Below are 26,655 nucleotides of genomic sequence, written 5' to 3' on the forward strand. Positions count from 1 at the left end.
AAAGGATTTCCCTAGATCTAGTCTCCTTGTTCAAAGGGCTACAAGCGCTGCAGGCCAATCAAATTCAGTCAGCTCTTGAGGATAGAACTCCCACTGAGTTGGCCCCCCACCCCTGTAAAATCTAGCTCTTAATTTTCACTTAAAAAATGTCATTTTGTTCATTCATTTATTTGTTCATTCAACTGGTTCTGAGGTGAAACATCGGCACTTTCAATATTTCCACTTAAAAAGCACAGTCGTGTTAAGGCCCGATACACTCCATGCAATCGATGCTGCTACTCAAACCGCTCAAATTAGTTTCAGTGTGAAATGAGCTCGCTGTATAATTACCAATTTCAATTAAAAACCATGAAATGATTAGCTTTTAGTTATAAAACAATAAGGGTTATTACTGTGTCATTGGTTCAATGACAGCTTTGCTGACACACAATTTAATGTTGGCTCTGGTTGGCATTCTATTTCAAAGAGTACACAAATATTACAAATGAATACATTGCAATTACCAAAGGGAAGAGCTACACATTTTTTTCAATTCAGTTTGGCTTTGTTCTATCATGAACGACTCCTGACATTGAGACCACTGTGAAAAATGACCTACATTACAACAGACATTCAGAATCTACTCGAGATAATAAATAATTATTTCCTCTCTTTGATACTGTTAATGAAAGGATGGAAATCTACTCGATTATAATGAAAGATACTTTTTATTGACAGACCTGGATACTGACGCATGTATGGTAATAGCCCAAAATTCCGTTTAGATTCAGCAGATCAAGTCAAGAGAATTATTTGAGCATTCCAACAATATTTAATATTTTCTAATCCCGCATGCTGCAGGACCGGAAATTCCCACCCGAGGTCAATGGCCCTTTGGCTTGCCCGTCATATTTAGTGCCACCTGTGATTCCTGTGGCAAGCGGGGCTGTAAAATTTAGGCCTGTGTCTCTTGCTTGAGGAGGAACATATTACTAAAACATTAATGACAACTATATCACTTCGGTAAAATTATTCTGTTTCAGTATATTCTCTCCGACTATCGAGATAATTCCTTGAAATAAAAATACAATAGCAAATTAAGAATTTGATGATGCCCACCCTGAAATCATTTATTTATGAGGAAAGAATTTAATTCTGACATTTCACCGTGAGTCCACTGTTTGATATCCAAGAGCCTCTCAGTTATAAATTCCTTAAAAATCTCCAGTGATTCTAAAATTAAAATTCTTTTATTTCTTCTTGTCAAGTTCAAACACTGTAATGGGCCAGGGTTTAGAGAACCCCAAAGTGTATCATGGAGTTTATCTGACCCACAACTTTTAATAGATTATGGTATGGGGAGCACACGGCCCACTCTACAGGTGTGGTACAGCAGAAATGGAAAAATATTTTTTAAAGCAAAACAATGTTTATTCTATGAACTCAAGTTAACTTTTTAAAACAAACAGTGAACATCTTAGCAACCATTAATACAAATACAACCCCCAAAGAATACAACACTAAGTAATCTTTTAAGTTTTCCTTTTAACATCCATAAGACTTAAAACACCTTTTACTAGAAGCACATCAGGTTAAAGTCACTACTGTTATTAGTTTTAAATCACCAGGATCGATTTATAGTCTTTAGATTACAGAGAGAGACTCTAATACACCTTCTGGCTGTGACTGCAGCTATCCAGCTCTGAAAACGAAACTAAAACACACCCTGCAGCAAACAGCCTAAAAAGCTGACAGACAGCCCAGCTACACCCACTCTCTGACATCACTGCAGTAATAAACACCCATTTCTTAAAGGTACTCTCACTACAGATATTTATATGCACACCCATTTATAAACATCCATTTCTTAAAGGTACTCTCATATGACAACACACCATGTTGAATGTGATTTAATATCCTTCAGAAATTACAGTAATTTACCTTTAAATCATGAGAAATCACAATATTAACACCTTACCAATAAAATTCTAAACCTCATCTAAATTAGAGTTTATTTTACAAAGTTAGACAAGTATTGGAGCTCATATTCAAATCATAGTAAACAAACTTTCATGACCTTGAATACATGCTTTTAATATTTTTAGATTTTCAGTGCTTCTTTGTTCTGTTGACAAGGGCAAATCTGAATTACAGTCTCTGATACCATATGTACAATTCATCACATCATAAAATGAAACAGCCCGTGCAAAACAAGAGCAATGTATTCTCAGCAATAAATTCTGGTGCGTAGATTCCAGATTCAAATTTCATATTTTGATCAGGTCCCCAACATCTGACAAAATGTTTTAGTTGGAAGACAAAGGTTTACTTCAATCTAATGCACTGACAGGATAATAATTTAAGGTAAGAAAATAAAACAGCATAAAATGCAATAAACAACAATAATTTCTCAAGTAATAAATTAAAATCTCCATAAAATTCATTTTACTTACCCTTGCAAATAGGAACAGGAAAATCCCATGATGCAGTATTCCCTGAGCTGGCCAAACAGGTGAGCTGAGGATGTCCATCGAGGATATAACCATTCACACAGGAGTATGTGATCTTGTCTCCAACGTCAAAGCTTGTGCCATGAACAATGCCTCCATGTGGTACACCAGGGTTTCCACAAGTACTGCTTTGTAATTCTATGCAGGAAAGAAAAGCAAAATGAAGACTGAGTCCTCTGTATGTTCCAAATTGACCAATCCTTTAACCAACATTTGGGCTTATATTTCTTCAGTCAATTAAATTGTTGCAAATATAAGTGGGACCCCAAATTTAACATTTTCTAGGACTTTTTCACTCATTAACAACTGCAGGAAATTATACCGCATTATGTCTAGCGGTTAGGTTTGCAAAAATAAGAATTATTTTCTAAATATTGCAAATAGAATTTGCAAAGTAATTTTTTCCGTCACGTCACCTGTCTCACATTAGGTTTTAATGGCCAATGATGCTGCTTTCTCACTCAAATAGCCATAATTCATATCTTAACCTGTACAATCTTCTTTCTCATAGATACCAAATTTGGACATGAGGCTTATGATGCATGGTTAATCCTTGCCCATTAATTGCCATGCAGGAAGCACACCAACTTCATGCCACCTGCCCCTTTCAATGATTTCAGTGTCCAGTAAATGCTGACCATGCGGTTGTTTGACCAAGTGCAGTGACTGCAGAGATGTAACTTAGTTGGCACATGTAGTTATTCTTCTGATTTATTTTATCATCAGTTGCAGTTGTGAAGAGTGAACAAACTAATAAGCATGTATATTCATTATTCATTAAATGTTATTTGCTTTAAATTGAAGATTGATAGTTTCATTGAACTGCAACCATCAGACCATTCTGGGAGTAAGCAAAGAGTAATGGTGTATTACAATCACGTAATATAACAGTGTGAGGGAAGAATGTCGCCCTGTATCAGTTCATGAAGCCTTCCAGTCACACACTTAGAAAGAAGTGGAAGACAATAGCTGTGAAGGAGAGACGTGAAGCCTCGATGACATGAGAAGCAGTTTCGCAAGAAGTTCAATATCCTCACTTGAGTGGTCGGTGAAATTATTTGCAAATATGATTACTAAACCAACTGGAATATTAGACTTAGGCATCGCATCCCCATCACATCCACCACTTTTTGGAAATTGCGACCAATTCATCCACTATCTCTGCTGTCATTTCTTTTAAAACTAAAAGATGCAGACCATCAGGTCCAGGGGACGCGTCCCCTTTTAGCCCCATTAATTTTCCTGGTACTTTCTCTTTAGTTAACATGATGAAATTCCTTCCTTTTGTCTCCTGATTGGCTGTCATTCTTGGGCTGCTTTTGTGTTTTCTACTATGAAGCCATATATAAATACTTGCTCAAACTCTGCAATCTGCCTTTTTTCATTATTAATTCTTATTATTAACCAGGGGATGGTTTAGCACAGTGGGCTAAATAGCTAGCTTGCAATGCAGAATAATACCAGCAGTGCGGGTCCAATTCCCGTATCGGCCTCCCTGAACAGGCGCCGGAAAGTGACAACTAGGGCTTTTCACAGTAACTTCATTGAAGCCTACTTGTGACAATAAGTGATTATTATAATTCTCCAATCTCACCCTCTGAGGAGCCAACAGTCTCTTTAGCTACTTTTTTCCTTTATATGTGCTCGGAGAAACATTTACTGTTTACTTATATTTCTTACTTATTTTCTAAAATCCAATTACTCCCTCTTTTTTAAAACCATCTTTTGCCGGTTTCTGCAATGTTAAAATCTTTGGGCTATCATGAATCTTTGCAACATTGTACATCTTTTCTTTCAATTTGATACCATTCTGAAGCTCCATATTTAGTCAGATGGTGCATCCTTTCCATAGTCTTTCTTTCTCAATGGAAAATGTTTTTGTTGAGAGTCATGAAATATCTACTGAAATGTCTACCACTGTTTCTATACCATTTTATCTTTTAAACTTATTTTCCCAATGCACTTTAGCCAACTATATCTTCTTACCCTTGGACTTACAATCGGTCCCTGTAAATTGCATTGCAAGTCAAAATTTGTAAGTCGTAAGCGATTTCCCCATAAGAACAATGTTATAAATGGGGGAGAGATTTCTCAATGAAGACCAGAAATCACTCATGGGATGGCTGGCGGTTGGTGAAATCTCTCAATTTTCACCTGTCAAGTCGCTGAGGCGACAGTGATGCCTACACGCTGTAGCACATGTTCCTCACTTAGTGTGGGGCATATAATGAAACCATCAATTGCTGTCAATTTCCTGCTTAATCTGGCGAGTCTGAGCACATATTAGGTTGTGCATCAAGCAGTAGTTTGCCAATAAAAACCTGACATTGGCTTACAAGCAGACTAATAGAATAAAATACTTTCTTCCAACCTAAAAAAAACGATGGTTCAACTTAATGAATACAGTACAGTGGCCAGAGTAATATTGCCCAGTCATACAAATGGGCAGCACAGAACATCAATGTGCATTGTGCATATACGAGCATGCTGGCATAGCGTCATAAAGCTGAAACATGCTGCAAAGTCAAAACAGGGTACGAACTTATAGGCGATGTAAGTGCTGTTCATCGTAACTCGAAATCCGGAAAGTTAAGGGCTGCTTTTAACTAAATTCATATTGTCATGGCCCACAATCTTTGCAGTATCCAGTGTCTTCAGCTGCTTCTGGATGTCACGTGGAGTGAATCAAATTAGCTGAAGGCTGACATTTGTGATGTTGGGGACCTTCAGAGGACCTGAGATGGATCATCCATTTGACACTTCTGGCTGAAGATTGTTGCAAATGCTTCAGCCTTATATTTTGCACAGATTTTCAGGGCTTCTTCATCTTTGGGGATGGATATAAGTGTGGCTTTTCCGCCTCCAGTGAGTTGGATATGGCAGGACTGCAGAGATTAAATCTGATCTGTTAGTTGTGGGATTGCTTAGCTCTGTCTATCACCCTCTGCTTGTGCTGTTTGACACACAAATAGTCCTATGTTGTCGATTCACCAGGTCGACACCTCATTTTTTGGTCTGCCTGGTGTTGCTCCTGGCATGCTCTCCTGCATTCTTCATTGAACCATTGATCCCCTGTTTTGGTGGTAATGGTAGCGTGGGGCTATGCCGGACATTGAGGTTACAGATTGTGGTTGAGTACAATTTTGCTGCTGCTGATCGCCCACAGTGTCTCATGGATGCCCAGTTTTGAGTTTATAGTCCATCCCATTTTGCACAAAGGTAGTGCCACAAAACAGAGGGTATCCTCAGTGTGAAGATTGAACTTAGTCTCCTCAAGGACTGTGCGGTGGTCACTTCTGATACTATCTTGGACAGATGTATATATGGCAGGCAGGTTGGATAGGATGAGGTAAAGTATATTTTTCACTCTTGTTGGTTCCCTCACCACCTTGCAGTCCCAGTCTCGCAGAGGTGTCCTTTAGGACCTGGTCAGCTCGGTCTGTTGTGTTACTGCTGAGCCATTCTTGGTGATGGACACCAATGTTTTTTAACATGATAGACCACTATTGAGCCATTTGTTAAGCCACGAGTCCAAGGCAGAAGATGGAAATAATTCTGTGTATTGAAAATACTCATTTTAGCAGACATAAATGAAATAAACTGTGCTGTGACTTACACAAGACCCAATTAGGCCGATTAGGTTCCACATCTATGCAAGTGGTGCTCAACATGGCTGAGGGGGAACGGAATATAGTAATCAGCAGGAGGTTTCCTTGTTCATATTTGACCTAGTACTATGATATTTAATGGGGTCCTGAGTTAATGTTGAGGACTCCAATGGCAATTCCCTCCCCACTATTGCCACCACTGCTAGGTCTGTCCTGCTGGTGAGACAGGACATAACCCAGGAATAGTGATACTGATGTCGGGGGCACTGTCTGCAAGGGATGATTCTGTATGTATGACTATGTCAGGCTGTTGCTCTTCTAGACTGTGGATCAGTTATCCCAATTATGGTGCAAGACCCTAGTTGTTCATAAGGTGGACTTTGCAGGGTTGCCAGGGCTGGGCTTGCCGTTGTCATTCCCGGTGCCTAGGTCAATGACCTACTCAAAAGTCACACACTTTTCTTCCCTGAGATTCTGGTCAGTCTATTGCCCCTCAAACACTCTGGATTGATATGCATCCTTCTGAGAATCCTTATCAACCTCTGCCTTCTCCCTCTTTCAGCAATGTATCCCACTCAGTGTGACCTCTGTTAATTCTCCAAGCCACTCTGCATTTGAAGTGGAATGCCTTTTAATGCACTCATGTCTTGGAGGAAGTGGTTTATTAGATGCCTTGAAGTCAGCAAAACTCCTTGAGTTCCTGGCACACCACTCCCTCTCGACTTTTGCAACTTTACACCCAAACACATGTCGAACTGGAGCAACAATCCGAAGAACTTAACCAGCAACTAGTCAGTAAGTATTTGGTGATCGCTTTGAATAGCACTGGTTGGTGGTCCATCCTTTACTGAAAAATGTTGAGCTGAGGCAAAATTAGATGTAAAATTGGCACTGTAAAGATCAATTCAGTGTTGCAGACTGATTAACATCATGATCTGCCTATTCTGCATACATCCAGTGCCATTTTATTGCACATATGCTCATACCCTCACCAACATAGCAAGCAACACAAGCAGCCTTAAAAATGTATGCATGTGCTATAGATGCAATTTTGGAGCAATAAGAGCACTTGCATGTACTAGCCACCTCAATTTCCTGCATATCGTCTTTATAATCACTGTTTTGTTAAAACTTTCAGTGTTTTTGGTAATTTTGTAAAATTTGCAGTCCATTATTTTACAGATAATGTTTCACAACATAACCTTGACAGAAATATGTTCCGTTTGAATATATTAGACCACTAATGAAGGTTGCGAGAGCTAAATTTCTAATTTTTTTGTTCCTTTTTTTTTGTTCATCATCGAAAATTCACCAGAAGCTGAGTTCCTCACATAGATAAAGGGCGCGATTCCCCTGAGAGGTTTCTAAGTATGGTAGCAAGCGGGAACTGCCAGGCACTCGGCCCAGCGAGGCCGGCAAATTAAGGCTGGCCAGCCGATTCCCCGGCACCGCGCTCAACAAGGCCCCCCAGCTGACAAGGTCGAGCAGCACTTAAGCAGCACTTGTTCAGCCGACCCCAATTAGCTCGCAACAATGGCGCTGAGGGGATTCGGGAATGCAGACCCTGGGGAGGTTCATAGTTGCAGTGGAGGCCAGGAGAGATGTACTGTTTCCCCGAGAGGCCTGGAGAGTCAGCCACAGGGCAGCCAGTGCTGCCTGGGATGAGGTGGCAATGCCTGTAAGCTCCGGGAGTGTTTGCAGCAGGACTGGCCTCCAGTGCCGGAAAAATGTCAATGAACTACACCGGGCTGCACGAGTGAGTAGACACCAACACCTCCCTGCTCCACCAACCGCCGGAGACCTTTCCGCCTGCCCGCAAGCTTCCCTCTCTCCCAACTCCACTTGTGGCTCCCAACTTCCCTTCACCCCCTCCACACTTTCAACCCTTCCTTCACACCCAAACCCCACACCACTGTGAACAACGTGTGTGGCTAATGATGCCCTCCCTGAGTCTCCTCAGGAAAAGCTCTCCCACAATCTCCGAGTGAGGGAGAGGTCCAGGCTGGCGGAGGCGTGCTGGACATAAGAATCCTCACCTCCTTTGAAGAACGGGCCCTAGAGGTGACGGCGGTGGCCGATGACCAAATGGAGGTTGGCAGAGGCCGCAGAGGTGAGGAACCACCGGGCCCAAACCAGAGGACCTGTCAAACTAAGTTGTTATTGCCTTACTAACTGACACATCTCTCCCTCTGACCACATGTCCATTCTCCTGTAGGTCCTTCAGCCAATAATGCTGGTCCATCCCGGGTGGCCCCAACTCTGGCTTCCCAGACGAACATCTCGGAGGTGAGCTCCAAGGAAGACACGATCGTGGCGTACAGCTGACATCCCCACTCTCCACCAGTGCAAATACACGCACCTCAGTAGGCAATGTTAATGGTCAATCTTCTGGACAAAATCTAGTGAGCATCACACAGCTGATGATACACATCAGGTGGAGGCAGGAACCGTGCTGCGAGCCAATAGTGGGAGGTCTGCTGGATCCCAGGTCCTAGCTGCTTGGAGTTCCAGAGGCTGCAGAGGCTACCGCCGCTAGAGATGTTGCCAGCAATGTGTGGCACCGAGGCCAACACTGCTAGAGTGGTGACTGCAATGGAGACCCTGGTACACAACGTCAGCACCATTAGTGAAGGTGTCCAAGGCGTCGCGTAGTCGATCTCGGTAGAATGTCCGACTCGTTGGGGGATGTTACCCAGTCCCAGGCTGACCCTAATAAGGTGCTGCGGGACATGTCCCACTCTCAGTTTGAAATGGCAGAGGCATCACGGAGCTTGTCCCAGTCTTAGTTGGGTATTGCTGAGGCACTTCAGAGCGATACCCAATCACTGAGGAGCATCGCCGAGGGTATCAACACGATAGCGTGGACATCGGGGATCGGTGAGGGCTGGCAGAACCAGTTTATGCAGGGGCAACCAGGGTTCGAACCACCTGCCCCACTGTCCCAAGGTGAACCCAAGGGCCCTATTGCACTGTCCGGGAGGATGGGGCACTGGGTGTCAACCCCGACCCATCCCATGGAGTGGCAATGGGGTGGCCACCAGCTCCCCTGACTTCCACCCCTCTGAAGAGGCTGCATCTCAAAGCCTGCACATGAGACAGGGCGGCACAGCTGTGCATGTGCTGCCATCAAATGCGCCGGAGCCCTCCTGCCCCAGAGGACGCCCGCCAGAGGGGCAACGAGGGCCACAAGACTAGATAGGCAGCTGGCTACCTCCACCTCTGATGTGCATCCTGGGAACACACCTAGATGCAGCAGGAGAGCTTAGGAGGATCACTGAGGCCACTGCGGGATGTGGGGGGGGGGGGGGGGGGGAGGGGGAGGGGGGGGGGTGCGGCCGGGGGGGGGGGGGGGCAGGGTAGGTAGGGGGTGAGGAAATGGCACCATCGGAAGAGTCGGAAGAGTGGGTAGTTGTAAAACACATCAAACACCAAACACCCTTGAGCACAACCAGGATGATGCCTCTTCCACAATGCAGGCCGACCTCCGAACCCCTGATCCATCTCTCCAGTCATCTCCCCATTCCCCCGGGCACACCGCGTGCATGTGATGGGTGTGATCGAGCACTCAGCAGACAGGCAGGGATCAGATTATGGCATAGGTTGAGCAGCACCAGCCCTCAGCTCTCTGCGGATTTTCATCACCACCAGCTGCCCTCGACAGAGGCCCACTGACAGCGCCAACACAGTCCCAGCATACCTGGAATGATATGACACAGACCCTGGGTGTTCGGGTGTTGGCTGCTGCTTGTGTGGTGTTGTCTCCCGCAGTGTTCAGGCACAGCGTCCAGACTCATAGTCTGATTGGGATGCTTGGCAATGTCTCCCACATGCTACATGTCCCGTCCGCTCACGGGATTCCACTTGGGATGTGTGATGTGCTCACCTATCCTTGATTGCCAATTCCCTATCAGCAATAGCATTCAGCCGCAAGTCTGAGGCCTCTCAGCAGTTGCTGGGGGTTATGGGTCGGGGGCAGGGACAAGGGTTGCCCCCGGAACAGATACACATGATCCAGGGGTTGGCATGGTGGTGCCACATCCGGTTGCTCCCCATCCTCAACACCTCCCCCCACCCTTCCATAGCCCGCCTCTGCAGAGGGTCCCCCACCCTCAGCCGGGTCTCCCCCTCCACTCCCAGCCAAGCGTCTTCTCCCCCCCCCCGGCGAACATGGGTAGCAAGTCCAACGTCCCTGGGCTCTTTGCCTGTGAGTAAAGATGGCTACTCATCTCCTCAGCTACCCACAGAAGCCCTTCTGCCAGGTTCACGTTTTTTCAAAAGGAGTACTAATCGGTGCCAGCGTGACCATTTGCTGGGGAGGCTGTTAAATCATGGCAGGCGGTTGGATATGGGGTAGCTCCCGTTAGTTGTGTGGAAATAAGGCTTAAGTGGTGAGAATTGGCTTCTTGCCACGCTACGGCGAGATCCCGATTTCACCTTTGGCAGCCGGCCGGTTGCATCGCAGACTGGTGCATAGCGTGGTTCTCGTTTTTGGCCTCTCCCGTTATTCACTGACCTAATTTTGCTCGAGCGAGAGGGCAACGAGGCTGGAGAATTGCGCCCAACGTTTCAGCAAAGCTTCGACCAAAGCTATAGCTGTGAAATGTAAGTGACCCTGAAGAAATTAATTTCCCATGATGGTTATCAAAAAATAATTTGTAGTTGCTATTTGTAAACAAGAGAACTTGTATAATGTTAAGATGACAAAGGGAAAAGGAAATCGAACATGCTGACAAAATGCAGACCTGCTGAGTTTTTGCAACATTTTCTGTTTTGATTTCAGACTTCCAGCATCCGCAGCATTTTGCTTGTAATGACTCTTAGGACAGAATCGCTCGGTGTTAATTATCCAATTGTGGTGATCCAACCACTGTATATATGTGTGCTTGCAGTAGAGGGATGTATGGCCGTGCCTGTATTACAGGTTTCTCCGGTAAGCCCCTGCCGGCTAGCTCCGCCCACAGGGAGCTGTATAAATATTCGTAAGTTTCACTGAGGTGCCATTCTACAGCTGCCGCCGGAGGAATAGCATCTCACTGTAATAAAGCCTCTCTTGTACTTCACTCGAGTCTTTGTGTACAATTGTTAGCACCACAATTTATTACAGTGAGATTTTCCTTACACCATGGACATCAGGATCAAACCTGACCGCCTGTAGCTGGATCCGCAGCCGCCCCACGCCAGGAAAGACTTAGTTCACTGGCTTGCAGTTTTCGAGGCCTACATCTCTTCAGCGGACCCTCCACCTTCGGAGGCTCAAAAACGACAGCTTCTTTACTTAAGACTCAGCTCCAGTGTGTTTCCGCTAATTCGAGGCGCGCCTGACTGCATCCAGGCCATGGAACTACTCAAGGAGAACTACGCACAGTCGACGAACACCCTGTTTGTGAGACATCTACTCTCTACTCGCGTCCAACAGCCGGGTGAGTTGATGAGGACTTTTGGAGGGCCCTTATACTTCTAGTATGAGACTGCAAATGCCGGGCCCTCACGGCCACAGAACATTCCGACTTACTCATGCGGGATGCCTTTGTTATGGGTATTGCATCGGAACCCATCCGGCAACGACTGCTGGAAGGGGCCGCTCTCAATCTCACAGCTACAAAGACTCTGGCGCTATCAATGACGGCCGCCTCCCATAGTGCGCGATCCGACCACGCTAGCCACTCAGCCCACCAGTCCTACCCCTCGTGGACCCCGCAACAGGCCCCCCCTGGCCCACCCGTCCTACCCCTCGTGGACCCCGCAACCGACCCCCCCAGCAGCCGCAACCACGCACTATGCCTGCGCTGCCTGGCGCACCGCGCTCCCCGAGGGTCCCCGCTGCTACTTCTGTGGTCAGCAAAAGCATCCCCACCAGCGCTGCCCGGCCCGCACCGCGACCTGCAAAGCTTGTGGCAAGAAAGGCAACTTTGCAGCGGTGTGCCAGTCCCGGATGGTTGCCGCTATCGCGGCCGCATTCCCCCCCCTCGCCTCAGCCGATCGCAAAACGGGCCCTGCCGTCCGCTGTCCCCGATCCCATGTGCGATCAGTGGGCGCCGCCATCTTTCGACGCCCCCGCCATGTGCGCACCATGGGCGCTACCATCTTTACCCTCCACCTACTTGTGCATTCCATGGGCGCCGCCATCTTGTCCCGCCCCACAACGTGCGCTCCATGGGCGCCGACATCTTGTCTGCCGCCATCTTCTTCCTCACAGGTACTCTAGACTCCGCCATTTTGTCCTCCCCTCGGGACGGGACCACGGGACTCGGGTCGCTGCCGCTACTCGTCGGACTCGTCAGACTCGTCGGCCGATTGCCCGCTACTCGCCTCCGTGACGCTCGACCAGTCCCGTCCTCGCAACCTGGCACCCTCTTCCACGACAGTGCTCGTCAACGGCCACGTGACCTCCTGCCTTATCAACTCCGGGAGCACCGAGAGCTTCATTCACCTGGACACGGTAAGGCGCTACTCCCTTGCGGTCAATCCCACCAACCGGCAGATCTCCCTAGACACCAGTTCCCGCTCTGTCCCGATCCGGGGCTTCTGCCTGGTTAAACTCACTGTACAGGGCGTGGAATTCGACTGTTTCCGCCTGTACATTCTCCCAAACCTCTGCGTGTCACTCTTACTAGGCCTGGATTTTCAATACAATCTCCAGAGCCTCACCCTCAAATTCGGCGGACCCCTACCTCCACTCACCGTTTGCAGCCTTGCGATCCCCAAGGGAGCCTCCCTCCCTCTTTGCCAATCTGACCGCAGATTGCAAGCCCGTCGCCACCAGGAGCAGACGGTACAGCACCCAGGACAAGACCTTCATCAGGTCCGAAGTCCAGCGGCTGCTTTGGGAGGGTATTATCGAGGCCAGCAACAGTCCCTGGCGAGCCCAGGTGGTAGTGGTTACAACTGGGGAGAAACACAGGATGGTCATGGACTACAGTCAGACCATCAATCGGTAGACGCAGCTCGACACGTACCCCCTCCCTCGCATTTCTGATATGGTCAATCAGATTGCACAGTACCGGGTCTTCTCAACGGTAGATCTCAAATCCGCCTACCACCAGCTCCCCATTCGTAAATCTGACCGTCCCTACACTGCCTTCGAGGCGGACGGTCGCCTGTATCAATTTCTTAGGGTTCCCTTCAGCGTCACTAACGGGGTCTCGGTATTTCAACGGGAAATGGACCGAATGGTTGACCGGTACGAACTGCGGGCCACGTTTCCGTACTTAGACAATGTCACCATCTGCGGCCATGACCAGCAGGACCATGGCGCCCACCTTGCTAAATTTCTCCACACCGCATCTCTCCTTAACCACACATATAACAAGGAAAAGTGCGTGTTCCGCACAGGCCGTTTGGCCATCCTCGGCTACGTTGTCCAAAACGGACTACTGGGGCCCGATCCCGACCGCATGCGCCCCCTCATGGAGCTTCCCCTCCCCCACTGCCCCAAGGCTCTCAAACGCTGCCTTGGGTTCTTTTCTTACAACGCCCAGTGGGTCCCACAATACGCGGACAATGCCCGCCCACTAATCCAGTCCACACAATTTCCCCTCACAGCCGAGGCACAACAGGCCTTCGCTCGTATTCGCTCTTACATAGCCAAGGCCGGGATGCACGCAGTAGATGAGACACTGCCTTTCCAAGTAGAGAGCGACGCTTCAGATGTCACCTTTGCCGCCACGCTGAACCAGGCAGGCAGACCCGTGGCATTCTTTTCCCGCACCCTCCACGCCTCCGAAATTCGACATTCGTCTGTTGAAAAGGAGGCCCAGGCAATCGGTGAAGCGGTGCGGCACTGGAGGCATTACCTGGCCGGCAGCAGATTCACTCTCCTCACTGACCAACGGTCGGTAGCCTTCATGTTCAACAACACGCAGCGGGGCAAGATCAAAAATGACAAAATCTTGCGGTGGAGGATCGAGCTCTCCACCTATAACTACGAGATCTTGTATCGCCCCGGCAAGCTCAACGAGCCCCCAGATGCCCTCTCCCGTGGTACATGTGCCAGCGCACAAGTGAACCAGCTCTGTGCCTTGCACGAGAGCCTTTGCCATCCGGGGGTCACTCATTTGTACCACAAAGCCCGCAATCTGCCCTACTCCGTCGAGGAAGTACGGACAGTCACCAGAGACTGCCAGGTCTGTGCGGAGTGCAAGCCGCACTTCTACCGGCCAGACCGCGCGCGCCTGGTGAAAGCGTCCCGCCCCTTTGAACGCCTCAGCGTCGATTTCAAAGGGCCCCTCCCCTCCACCGACCGCAACACCTACATCCTTAGTGTGGTCGATGAATTCTCTAGGTTCCCCTTCGACATCCCATGCCTGGATATGACGTCTGCCACCGTCATCAAGGCCCTTGATTCCATATTCGCTCTGTTCGGTTTCCCTGTCTATATCCACAGTGACAGGGGATCCTCATTCATGAGCGATGAGCTGCGTCAGTTCCTGCTCAGCAGGGGTATCACCTCCAGCTGGACGACCAGCTACAACCCCCGGGGAAAGGTGCAGGTAGAAAGGGAGAACGAGACGGTATGGAGAGCCGTCCAGTTGGCCCTACGGTCCAGGAACCTCCCAGCCGCTCGCTGGCAGCTGGTCCTCCCTGACGCGCTCCAATCCATTCGGTCACTACTATGCACCGCAACTAACCACACACCCCATGAACGTGTTTTTGCCTTCCCTAGGAAGACTACATCCGGGGTGTCGCTCCGGACTTGGCTCACGACTCCGGGCCCAGTCCTTCTTCGAAGGCATCTCAGGCACCACAAGGTGGAACCCCTGGTGGACAAAGTGCGCCTGCTCTACGCGAACCCCCAGTATGCCTACGTGGAGTTCCCCGATGGCCGCCAGGACACAGTCTCGCTCCAGGACTTGGCTCCCTCGGGTGCCGATCCCATGCCCATGCCCCTCTCCCACCCCGCGCCACCCTCCTTTTCCCCGGCGCCCCCGTATTTGTCCCCACCAGGTCCATCCCTCGTTCCCCTTCCCACGCTGGAGGACATGAAAGATTTTGGCTCGCTCCCGGAGTCATCACGCCACTGGCCAGCACCAACACCGCTAGTATCTGCACCGTCATCACCAACGCCGCCTGTGCCGACATCGTCACCACAGCTACGTCGCTCGCAACGGAACATTCGACTGCCGATCCGACTCAACCTGTGACCGGATTGCCTGATGGACTCTTGGTTTTCTTTTGTTTTGCCTTTTTGTACATAGATCACTTTATGTATTATAGTTCCACGTCACCCCCACCGGACTCATTTTTACAGGGGGTGAATGTGGTGATCCAACCACTTTATATATATGTGCTTGCAGTAGAAGGATGTATGGCCATACCTGTATTACAGGTTTCTCCGGTAAGCCCCTGCCGGCTAGCTCCGCCCACAGGGAGCTGTATAAATATTCGTACGTTTCACTGAGATGCCATTCCACAGCTGCCGCCGGAGGAATAGCACCTCACTGTAATAAAGCCTCTCGTGTACTTCACTCGAGTCTTTGTGTACAATTGTTAGCGCCACACCAATGCAATACAATATTTGCAGAGAACAGGACCCATTTTCAATGTTCTAATTTATGAGACTCAACAGTCGTTATTTAATTGACTGAATAAGCAGCTTGTTGAGTTCATGGGAGCGGCCACGCAGGAAACATGAGGAATAAAACATTTGTTTACAGTTGTCGACTGTATGTACACTTGTTTCAGAAGGGACTGCCTGCGGCCAGCCCACACACGGGCTGGGGTTTTTATATCCTGATTTACTCTCCCACAGCTCCGCTCCTCAGCGGGGAGGCTCGTACTTCACGAGACTCATGGAGAACCTAATCGGCCTAACCCCATGGGTCTTGTGTAGGTTACAACACAGCTTATTTCAATTTGTCTGCTGAAATGAGTATTTTCAATACAGCAAATTATTTCCATCTTCCACCTTGGACTTGTGCCCTAACAATGGCTCAAAATAGGTCTATCGTGTTAAATAACCTTCTTTAATTGAAGGATTCACTTTGAAGTAATAAATATCATGCAGGAGAACAGAACATGTCCCTTTCAGACCCCAGTTTCAGAGTAAATGCCAAACAAGGCTTCGCCACTTTCCCACATTTCTCATACCAGTTAAGCTTTGTCTGAGGACAGAAATTTAGAACAAATTCTGCTTAGTTTTATGCTGGGGTTCCCAATTCATTAGGAAGTGCATCGTAACTTCTGGCATTCATGTTGCAAGTACTTTAGATCCTATGAACTCAAACAAAATGTAGGTCCCAGAGTTTAAAACAAAATGTCCAATCCACAAATATCATGTAATCCTCCAGATTCATAGCCACTGAGAAATATTGTGACACTGTTCAAACTCAGTTCACCAGAAATTTATACTGTTTGCCATGAAGAGTTCATCATTGGCACTGATTGTAGCACTCAGCATAAAATTGCAGTTTACTTGTTCCAGATTTACATTGTTTTTTTTAGTTTTGGTTTGCCAAAAATAAAGATCAAACACAACAGAGGCTTTTTTCAACAGGTGAAATAGACAAAGAAATTGCATGAGACAAGATTCTGTCACCAGAGTTAACTGAAATATTAAAGCAACTTCCTGTGGACACTTTGAAATAAAAACACAAAATGCTAGAAACGCTCAGCTGGCCAGGCAGCATTTGTGGAGATGGAAACCTAATGATCTATTCTACGATCTGATGGTTGCCTTTTTGGTTTGCTCAGCAAAACAGATTGAAGTTGAAGAGAGTGGGACATTGACAGAAGAACTTCTGGGGAAATTCTAACCGCCTGTTCACGATATACACCAAGTTGGCACGGTTAAATAGCCTTTAATGGTTCAATCTTACATTTCCTTCCAAATGCTATGGAGCAAAAAAGATGCATTAGTGTGGCTAATATCATGATATGAACTATACAGATAATAATTTGCATCAGCCTAATTAAACTAGAATTAACATTTATGATGAAATAACATACCTTACAGTAGAGCTAGTTTAGTGTCGGGGTGAAAGACAGAGAGAGTAGAGAAGCTGATGCTGGTTAAGAAGGTTAAAGGGAGATTGAAAAGAGGAGTTCAGAATCATGATGGGCTTTGATACAGTCAATAAGAAAAAAATGTTTCTGAAGGCCGAAGGGTAAAATGAAATGAAAATCGCTTATTATCACGAGTAGGCTTCAATAAAGTTACTGTGAAAAGCCCCTAGTCACCACATTCCAGCGCCTGTTCGGGGAGGCTGGTACGGGAATTGAACCGTGCTGCTGGCCTGCCTTGGTCTTCTTTAAAAGCCAGCGATTTAGCCCAGTGTGCTAAACCAGCCCCTACACATGTATCAGATAATTGTCAAAAGGAACAGAGATGACATGAAGAAAACAAACTGTGCACAATGCGTTGGTATGATTTGGATTGCACTACCTAAAATGATGGAGTAAAGTCAATTATGACTTTCAAAACTATTTTTTTTTAAATTAAAGAATAAATACAGAGCTATGGCACAGCGTAAGGCAGTGAAATGAATTGGTAAATTAATTCAAAGAGTTGACACAGGCATGATGGACTAAATAGTCTTCTTTCATGCAGTTTGACGTGTTTCAAATCTTTCGGTGGTTTTACGACATTGAAAAAAGAAAAGATTTAAAGAATGTAATATCAGACGGCACAAGTCTGCCATTGCTGAAGGGATTCACCTTCTGAGGAAATGATTGCACTGGACCAAAATATACAGTAAAGCTTTCTGACTATTTGTTTTCAAACCATCCACATTATTGTCACTGTAGAGCTTATCAGATGTAAAGAGTAAAAGATGATGCTAAAAATGCAAATGTCTATCGATAATTTTATGCCACCATCTTGCCCATTTGAGTTTCACTCATTATATTTCCGATGCTGCTGAGAAAGCAGTTGAAATCTAATATAATAATTAAAGTGCCATGAGGGATGAACATGTAAGCCTTGAACCCTGTTTGAGCCACTTACTGATGATAATCAGTACATCAAACTAAAAAAACTTTTTTGTTAAATTATGCCTTAAACTATCATAAATATAGAAAAATTTGATCCCTTTTTTTCAATTACTAACCAAGGTACAAAATAAGTATTAGTTACAAGTTGCAGTGCACCAAGTTCAATCCCAGTTTTTTTCTCAGCTGAGTTAGTTTCAGCTCGGCTGCTGATGAGAATGGTACAATTTGCAGAGCCACTAAGACAAGGATGATTTGATGTCCAAGGAACCAAATGCTTTTCCTATTTCTGGCACAACTATATTGTTTGTAAAGGGACAAGATATTTTCCAGCCAACAACATTCTTCATTGGTTTAACCAACAAGGGTTTCCTGTGGAATCTTTGGATGCCTCATTTTGTTACTCTCAAGACGATCATTTCTACATCCAAATCTTTTGCAGCTCGACAGCTGAAGACATTGGTACAATCTAAACGTCAAGCTACGTTTGAGTATTCATTTCATCCTGCTGAAACAATGGAAGGCAACCACTAGGAGAAGTAAAGAACCTCCTTTGCTGGATGCCAATGGAAATATTTTCCATAATGCTGATTTCAAACAGACAGTTATCATAACTAAGAGAGAAGATAGGCCGGAAAGAGAAATAATTCTCTTACACATATTCCACAATAGTTTTGATTTATTTGTTGCAGTTTGCTCCCATCTCCTATCAGAATATAGAATCTCTATAATAGAATCAGAGATAGGTACATCTAACTGCAATAATGTAAACATGACTTGGCTTCATCAAGAAATCTTAAACCAAGTCAACAATACTTCCTCAAGGAAGGAAAGTGACTGAAGAGAACTGTGGGATCAGACAAGTGAAAAATCAACCAGGGTTAATTCCCTGGACTACCACCCAGTGACCTTTCTTCGAAATGCAACCAGAGATTAAATGAGGACACAACTGAGTTCAGTGCTCTGTAATATTGTGAAATTCTTTCTTGCAACTCATTGTCTAAACTCGTCCCTTGTCATGGGCTTGTTATGGTTCTGGAGGATAACTAGCATTCACGAAAACAAATCCCACCTCTTTGAAAGGAAAAGCAAAGCACAAGACATCAGCAGAAATGTTAAGAATCTGGTGGCAACCTTCTATCTAGTAAGACGATATTTTGCTCCATGGTATTAATCGCCTGGTGTGGCACAGGGCACTCACTCTGCCAGATTTGCTACAGAGGAACACTGAGAGGATGTATGATTTGCTGACCTCTTTGTTCTCTTTTTAGAAAAATAATAGTTTTCACATTATTTTAAAACATTTTTGAAAGATGAATTTGTAATCCTTGGCTCAATCAGTAAAGACTGGTTAAAAAGTCTTTCTCCTGTCAATTTGTGTAGTTTCAGTAATTGAAAAGCTTTTAATATACAAGGTGCATCTGAAGAGAATGCCAAGGCTAATAGTGAAATATAATATGTATTTACACAAATAAGGTATGGTAATATTGTTCTAATAGCATATTTCAATTGCTATAAATATATTCATTTAATGAATGCTAATTAGGACTAATCTGAAGATGCTGAATTGTATCATCTGGAGTTTCAAAAATCATTTGATAGAGTGTCACATAGTTGGCTTGTTTAGAAAATTGAAGCCAATAATCTTTCAAGGGGTTGTGCCATTGTGTATGTAAAATAGGCTGGAAGATAAAAATAAGGGAGCAGCGGTGAGCTTTTTTTTTTTCAAACTGAAGGGGAGTGTATAGATTTGCCATGTCAGTATTAGAACAACTGCTTTTTTTGATGTATGTTAATAACCTGGATTTAGGTTTTGGACATGATTTAAAAGTTTGAAGGTAGCATTTCCATTCTTGGAAATGCAAGAAGAACAGCAACAGGCCTCAGGCTCATGATGAAAGTGAACCCGCGTTACGAACAGGAGGAGAGGGTAAAATGGCTCCCATCCTATCCCCCCCCCCCTTCACCCCCCCACCCCAAGGTGTGTTCTGAGGTGGGGGGGAGGAGCTTAAAATTGAACGGATGATTCACCCCAGGAACCACCCACACACACGCAATCTCACGTTTTGGTGGGCACAGCTTTGGGCGAGAAACTCACCCTTTACATTAACTTTTCTGCATCTAGGCTTGTTGCTCTCCGATTCTTGAAGGAATACAATTTTTTATCCGAAGTCAGTTTTGGTCATGGAACCATATGATTAATACCTTTACTGTCCGCACAAATGACTCAAAGTCAAAAGCTATTGCTACACAATGGAGAATGCATGGTGGCTGTTCACAGTTGCTTATGACCCATTAAATTCTCAGCAGCTTTTAAACTCAGAGACAGTGGGCTGGATTCTCTGCTGTCGGGATTCTCTGTTAGGGCGGCATGTGGCGCAGTGGTTAGCACTGGAACTGCAATGCTGAGGACCCGGGTTCAAATCCCGCCCCTGGGTAACTGTCGTTTGTACATTCTCCCCATGTCTGCATGGGTTTCACTCCACAACCCAAAGATGTGCAGGTTAGGTGGATTGGCCACACTAAATTGCCCCTTAATTGGAGAAAAAAATAATTCGGTACTCCAAAATTAAAAAAAAACGGATTCTGCATTGTGCCGATAGCCTGGGGATTTTCCAACAGTGTGAGGCTGCCTACAATGGGAAACCCCATTGGCCGGCTGGCGAGACGGAGAATCCCAGAGGTGCGCCGCACCAGAAATCTGGGGCGGGATTCTCCTCTATCCGGCGGGGCGGGCGTACCGACGCCGAGGAGTGGCGTGAACCACTCCGGTGTTGGGCCGCCTGGAAGGTGCGGAATCCTCCGCACCTTCAGGGGCTAGGCCTGCGCCGGCGGGGTTGGCGCCGTGCCAGCCAGTGTCAAAGGGCTTGGCGCTGAGTTAACCGGCACTGAAGGGCCTCTGCTGGCTGGCGCGTGTTGGCGCACGCGCGGGAGCGCCAGCGTATGCCGGCATCATCCCATCACATGCGCAGGGGGGTTATTCTCCACGCTGGCCATGGCGGAGGTTAACAGCAGCCGGCGCGGAGGACAAGAGTGCCCCCACGGCACAGGCCCGCCCGTGGATCAGTGGGCCTCGATCACGGGCTAGGACACCGTGTGGGCACTCCCCGGGATCAGATCCCCCTGTGCCCCCCCCCCCAAGGACCCCGCAGGCCGCCCGCAGAACCAGGTCCCGCCAGTACGGACCTGGTTTGATTTACGCCGGCAGGGCCGGCGGAAAACAGGTGGCCACTCGGCCCATCGCGGGGCGGAGAATCGCCGAGGTGGCTGCAGCCAGTGGCCGCCAACCGGCGCAGTGCGATTCCCGCCCCGCCAGAACCCCAGCGCCGGAGAATTCGGCAGCAGGCGTCGGGGTGGCATTCGCGCCGCCTCCCGGCGATTCTCCAACCTGGCCGGTGGGGGGGGGGGGGGGGGGGGGTCGGAGAATCCAGCCCCTGGTACAGCGGGATGGAGAATCCCGCCCCTTGAGTCTGGAAATCATGGGGCTGGATTCTCCGATTTTGAGACTAAGCGCTGACGCCGGTGTGGGAACAGTGGCGGTTTACAACAGAAAAATGGCACAAAACCTCCACCTATCCTCCATCTGATGAGGGGCTAATAGGCACGCAGCGTAAAGCTGCGGATACGGCTGGAGAATTGCGGCGGCACCTTGACATGTTTTAGGATTAACACAGACTACAAAGTATATCTTTCTACTATGGTCTCACTGACACAAACTGCTTATTAAGCATTCCAGATGAGTGTAGGAAAATATACTCTGCCCTCTGAACCTGAACACCAAGTGGAATGTTTATGAACACGCCTCAGATTCCCCCAAATGATTGTTGCTTGAGAGTTTTGAAACTCTACTCCCAAAACACATTTTAAAATCTTCTCTCATGCTTTCCCTTAGTGGTTTGAATTTCAAAAGCCAGTCCAGATTTTCCAAATGACACTTTTAAACAATGTTTTCACTCCACTTTTATCAGTGAATCCAGTCCAGGAGTTTACACCAATCACTTTCACATTTACTTTAACACTAGACACCAGACATATGTTAAAATAGCATCAGACATTTGATTTACCTTAAGGCTGCTGTCCCACCTTAAACCTAGTTACTGGAATTGTCTCTTAACTCAGAACACTTTGTTTACTCTTCCTTAAATTCTTCCGTACAATACTTTGGTTTCTGATCAATTAACACCAGGCATCTTAAACATTCTTTCGGTCCCAATTCCCTTGTTATTTGGACTGTAACTTGTACTTTAAGAAGCCTGCCACTTTGCAGCTCCTCTTCAGTCTTTCTTCTGGCAGAGTTGAGAGATGTTCACTACCCAAGGTCCTGTCTCAAACTGCCCCCAAATTCAGGTAAAACTAAAACTTAAAAGTTTTTTTTTATCCTTACAAGGGACTCACTCGAATTAGTGAGCAGCCCTCTACCCCCACATACTTTTATTCCTTTTATTTATTTTTCATGCCGTAGGCCTCACTATAGAAACACAGTTGAAACTTAGCCAACTCCCACACCGCATGAATTAAACCAGGCACAGTTAAACCTATACCTGATTTCTAATGTTGAGAAGGAAAATTGACTCAAAAGTGTGGGTGGCGCAGTGGCACAGTGGTTAGCACTGCTGCCTCACAGCGCCAGGGGCTCGAGGTTCAATTCCAGTCTGTGTCTGTGTGTCTGTGTGGAATTTGCATTTTCTCCAGGTGTCTGCATGTGTTTTCTCCGGGTGCTCCGTTTTTTTTTCCCTCGGTCCATGTACGTACAGGCTAGGTGGATTCGCCTTGCTAAACTGCCCCTATTATACAGAGATGTGCAGGTTAGGTGAGGTTACGGGGATGGGCACGGGAATAGGCCTAGGTAGGGTGCTCTCTCTGAGGGTTGGTGCATACTGAATGGGCCGAATGGCTTCCTTCTGCACTGTAGGGATTAAAATCTATGATTCTAAATTACTAGAAACTAAATGTTACAATTTTAAAGGCGGAGACAGCAAGTGATGTATTTGCACTAATCTTTGAAGGTGGCAGAACATTCACGTTAAATATGCAAACCATATTGTAGATTTTATAACCAGGGCTTAGGAATGACTTATGGAGAGTACACAAGAAATTTATTAGAAGGGACCAATTTATGAGGGTTTTCAGTTGGGATCAGAGCATAGAATGGTAAAGGAAAATTTAATAGACATGTTCACAATTCTGAGGGGTTTTTGATAAAACTGAAAGCGATTAACTGTTTCCATTGACAGGAAGACCAGTAGGTGCTTTGCAGGTTGCACTAGGTGTGTAGGTGCTTTTTGCGAAGAGCAGGAGAGTGTCACTAATTTAATTTTTTTTTTAGAAAGTTAGCGCAATCCCGAATGGCCAAATATGTCTCCTTTTGTGTTGGAAATTGATTCTATTTTTTCAAATGCAATTTCCAATGCTTACCCCCCACCAACCACCCACTTCCCTACCGCCTTCATCTCCCCGCCTTCAACAGCAGTTTTTCAAAAGTGACCAGTGGCCATCTTGGATAATTTATAAGCAGCAATTGAAGTCTGTCACTTAAGACACAATATTAAAATTAGCTGGCAAGGAGTTAACATAAAATTTGCCTATGTGGTTTATATTCAGTAAATCCACACAGAAAATGTGGCATTGAAACTCATGGGATCATCATTTTAGCAAAAGTACCTACATATTTAACAACAATTACAAAGTTGCTTTATAATTTTCATTACACATATTTAACTAGCTAAAATGTAGATTTCTAATAATAATAATAATATTTATTGTCACAAGTAGGCATACATTAACACTGCAATTAAGTTACTGTGAAACGCCCCTAGTCACCACATTCTGGTGCCTGTTCGGGTACACAGAGGGAGAATTTAGAATGTCTAATTCACCTAACAGCACATCTTTCGGGACTTGTGGGAGAAATCCACAGCACCGGGAGGAAACACACGCAGAGGCGGGGAAAACATGCAGACTCCACACAGACAGTGACCCAAGCTCGGAATCGAACCTGGGACTCTAGAGGTGTGAAGCAACAGTGCTATTCACTGTGCTACCGATTCTAGTGAGAATCCTTTCAACTTGTTCTAACTGTCATGTAGTTGATGGCTCTTCTGATTCATCATCTGTCAACTCAAGGATTCCCCAGAACTCTTGGCATACTCACACTATGTCCTTCTTACACTTATTACCCAACCTCATTCACTCTGCTGCTGATGACTCCGTACTATATTCATCAACTTCCTTCAGATCAAATAAACACAGCACATCCATCTTCCACTGCTGTACGTGCACATTCTGCTGAATATCAGCCAAGTTGGATTGTATGAGAAGATCAGAAAACTTGATTAGGTAACATCAAATTTGTGTTTTAAAGTCCCAGGTTTGATAAGAAAATAATGACCTTGCACTGGGCAGCTATGGTAAGTTATGATTTTGACACAGCGCAAATGTAGGGAGGTTGAATGAAGAATAACACATTTGGATCTGAGAAGGGATGAAAGGGGAAAATTCAGAGAAGCACTGGCCTCAATAGGGTTGACAAAATAGGAATAAAAATCATTGTGATAGAGAGGGAGGAGAGGTGTCTGGTGAGAGAGGACCACTTCATGACAAGGCATTCATTGTATCCGTTCCAAAGCTGAGGTTTTAAACATTTCAATATTCAGATCTCAGGTGGACTTGGGATTTATAGAAATGAAAAGATATCATGAGAAAATTAAATGTTTTTGGAGGTTGTTTGCAAAAGTGAGGATTTCCATTTGAACTGGTGATCAGACGAGAATGAGTGTGCATGCATTTCAAAAACATTTGGAATGAGTGTGCATACATTTCAACAGATGAAGATGGGAACCATCACAGGCAAAAACCGATAATGGTTTGTTTGAGGTACTAAAAATTAAAGCACAAAAATTGAAGAAATATGACTTTTACACCATCAAAAAGAAAGGAAGAAATTGGGATACAGTAATCCAACCATCGAAGGAAGGACTTGAGATTAATTTGTGGGTGGCATGAAACTAAAGGAATCCATCAGCAAAACATAATTTTATTATGACTGGATGAGCTCACTGAAATAAAGAATGAAGAGAGTGAGAGGGAGAATGATGCACTATTGATGGGATTGAAGACCAATAAATCTCCAGGCCCTGATAATCTACATCCCAGATTACTTAAGGAAGTACAATGTTTCTCTAAATTAGAAGGAATAGAAACATAGAGAATAGGAGCTGGAGTAGGCCATTTAGAACATAGAACATAGAACAGTACAGCACAGAACAGGTCCTTCGGCCCTCGATGTTGTGCCGAGCAATGATCACCCTACTCAAACCCACGTATCCACCCTATACCCGTAACCCAACAACCCCCCCCCTTAGCCTTACTTTTTAGGACACTACGGGCAATTTATCATGGCCAATCCACCTAACCCGCACATCTTTGGACTGTGGGAGGAAACCGGAGCACCCGGAGGAAACCCATGCACACATGGGGAGGACGTGCAGACTCCGCACAGACAGTGACCCAGCCAGGAATCGAACCTGGGACCCTGGAGCTGTGAAGCATTTGTGCTAACCACCATGCTACCGTGCTGCCCATTGACCTTCCTACGTCATTCGTTATGATCATGGCTGATCATTTAACTCAGTAACCTATTCCCACTTTCCCCCCATATCCTTTGAGCCTTTTAGCCCCAAGAGCTATGTATAGCTCCTTCTTGAAAATAGAGGATCCCACAGGCTCATCACTCTCTGGATGAAGAGATTCCTCCTCATCTCAGTCCTCATTAGTTTACCCTGTATAATCAGAGTGTGACCCCTGATTCTAGACTCCCCTCACCACAGGTAACATCCTTCCTGCATCTACTCTGTCTAGTCCTGTTAGAATTTTATAGTTTCTATGAGATCACCCTCTCATTCTTCTCAACTCCAGTGAATAGAATCCTAACCGACTCAAGCACTCCTCATACGTCAGTCCCGCCATCCCAGGAATCACTCTGGTAAACCTTCTCTGCACTCCCTCTATAGCAAGAACATCCTTCCCCAGATAAGGAAACCAAAACTGCACAAAATATTCCAGGTATTGTCTCACAAAGTCTCTGTATAATTGCAGCAAGACATCCCTGCTCCTGTACTTGAATATTCTTGCTATGATATAACATTTGCCTTCTTTACCACCTGATGCACCTGCATGATTACTTTCAGCAACTGGTGCACAAGGACACCCAGGTATTGTTGCACTTTCCCCTCTCTCAATCTATTTCCATTCAGATAATAATCTGCCTTTCTAATTTGACAACCAAAGTGGATAACCTCACATTTATCCACATTTTATTGCACCTGTTTTGCAATTGCCCACTCACTCAACATGTCCAAATCACTCAACATGTTCTTTCCGCGATGGTTGGATTACTGTATCTCAATTTCTTCCAAGCTTTTTGAAGCATCTCTGCATCACAGCTCACCCACCCTACAACCCAATTTTGTGTCATCTATAAATTTGGAGTTCCCTCATTTAAATAATTTATACTGTGAATAGCTGGGGCACTGATCCCTACAGTAGTCCACGAGGCATTACCTGCCATTTGGAAAAAGACTTTTTTATTCCTACTTTTTGTTTCCAGTCTACCAACTAGTTTCCTGTCCATCTCA

General features: G+C 45.9%; 1 protein-coding gene and 1 pseudogene across 1 annotated transcript in view; one reads left to right on the top strand and one right to left on the bottom strand.

Annotated features, from left to right (window-relative positions):
• The window catches only part of csmd3b (CUB and Sushi multiple domains 3b), a 2,394,280-nt gene that overhangs the window by 1,402,156 nt on the left and 965,469 nt on the right, over positions 1 to 26,655 (bottom strand). Inside the window, exon 4 of the mRNA XM_038809755.1 lies at positions 2,433 to 2,627. Coding sequence (XP_038665683.1) covers positions 2,433 to 2,627 — 195 coding nt within the window. The remainder of the gene's footprint in view (positions 1 to 2,432; positions 2,628 to 26,655) is intronic.
• On the top strand, positions 17,390 to 18,863 carry LOC119972886 (annotated as a pseudogene).

Source organism: Scyliorhinus canicula, chromosome 10 (assembly GCF_902713615.1).
Source record: "Scyliorhinus canicula chromosome 10, sScyCan1.1, whole genome shotgun sequence".
Classification (NCBI taxonomy): Eukaryota; Metazoa; Chordata; class Chondrichthyes; order Carcharhiniformes; family Scyliorhinidae; genus Scyliorhinus; species Scyliorhinus canicula.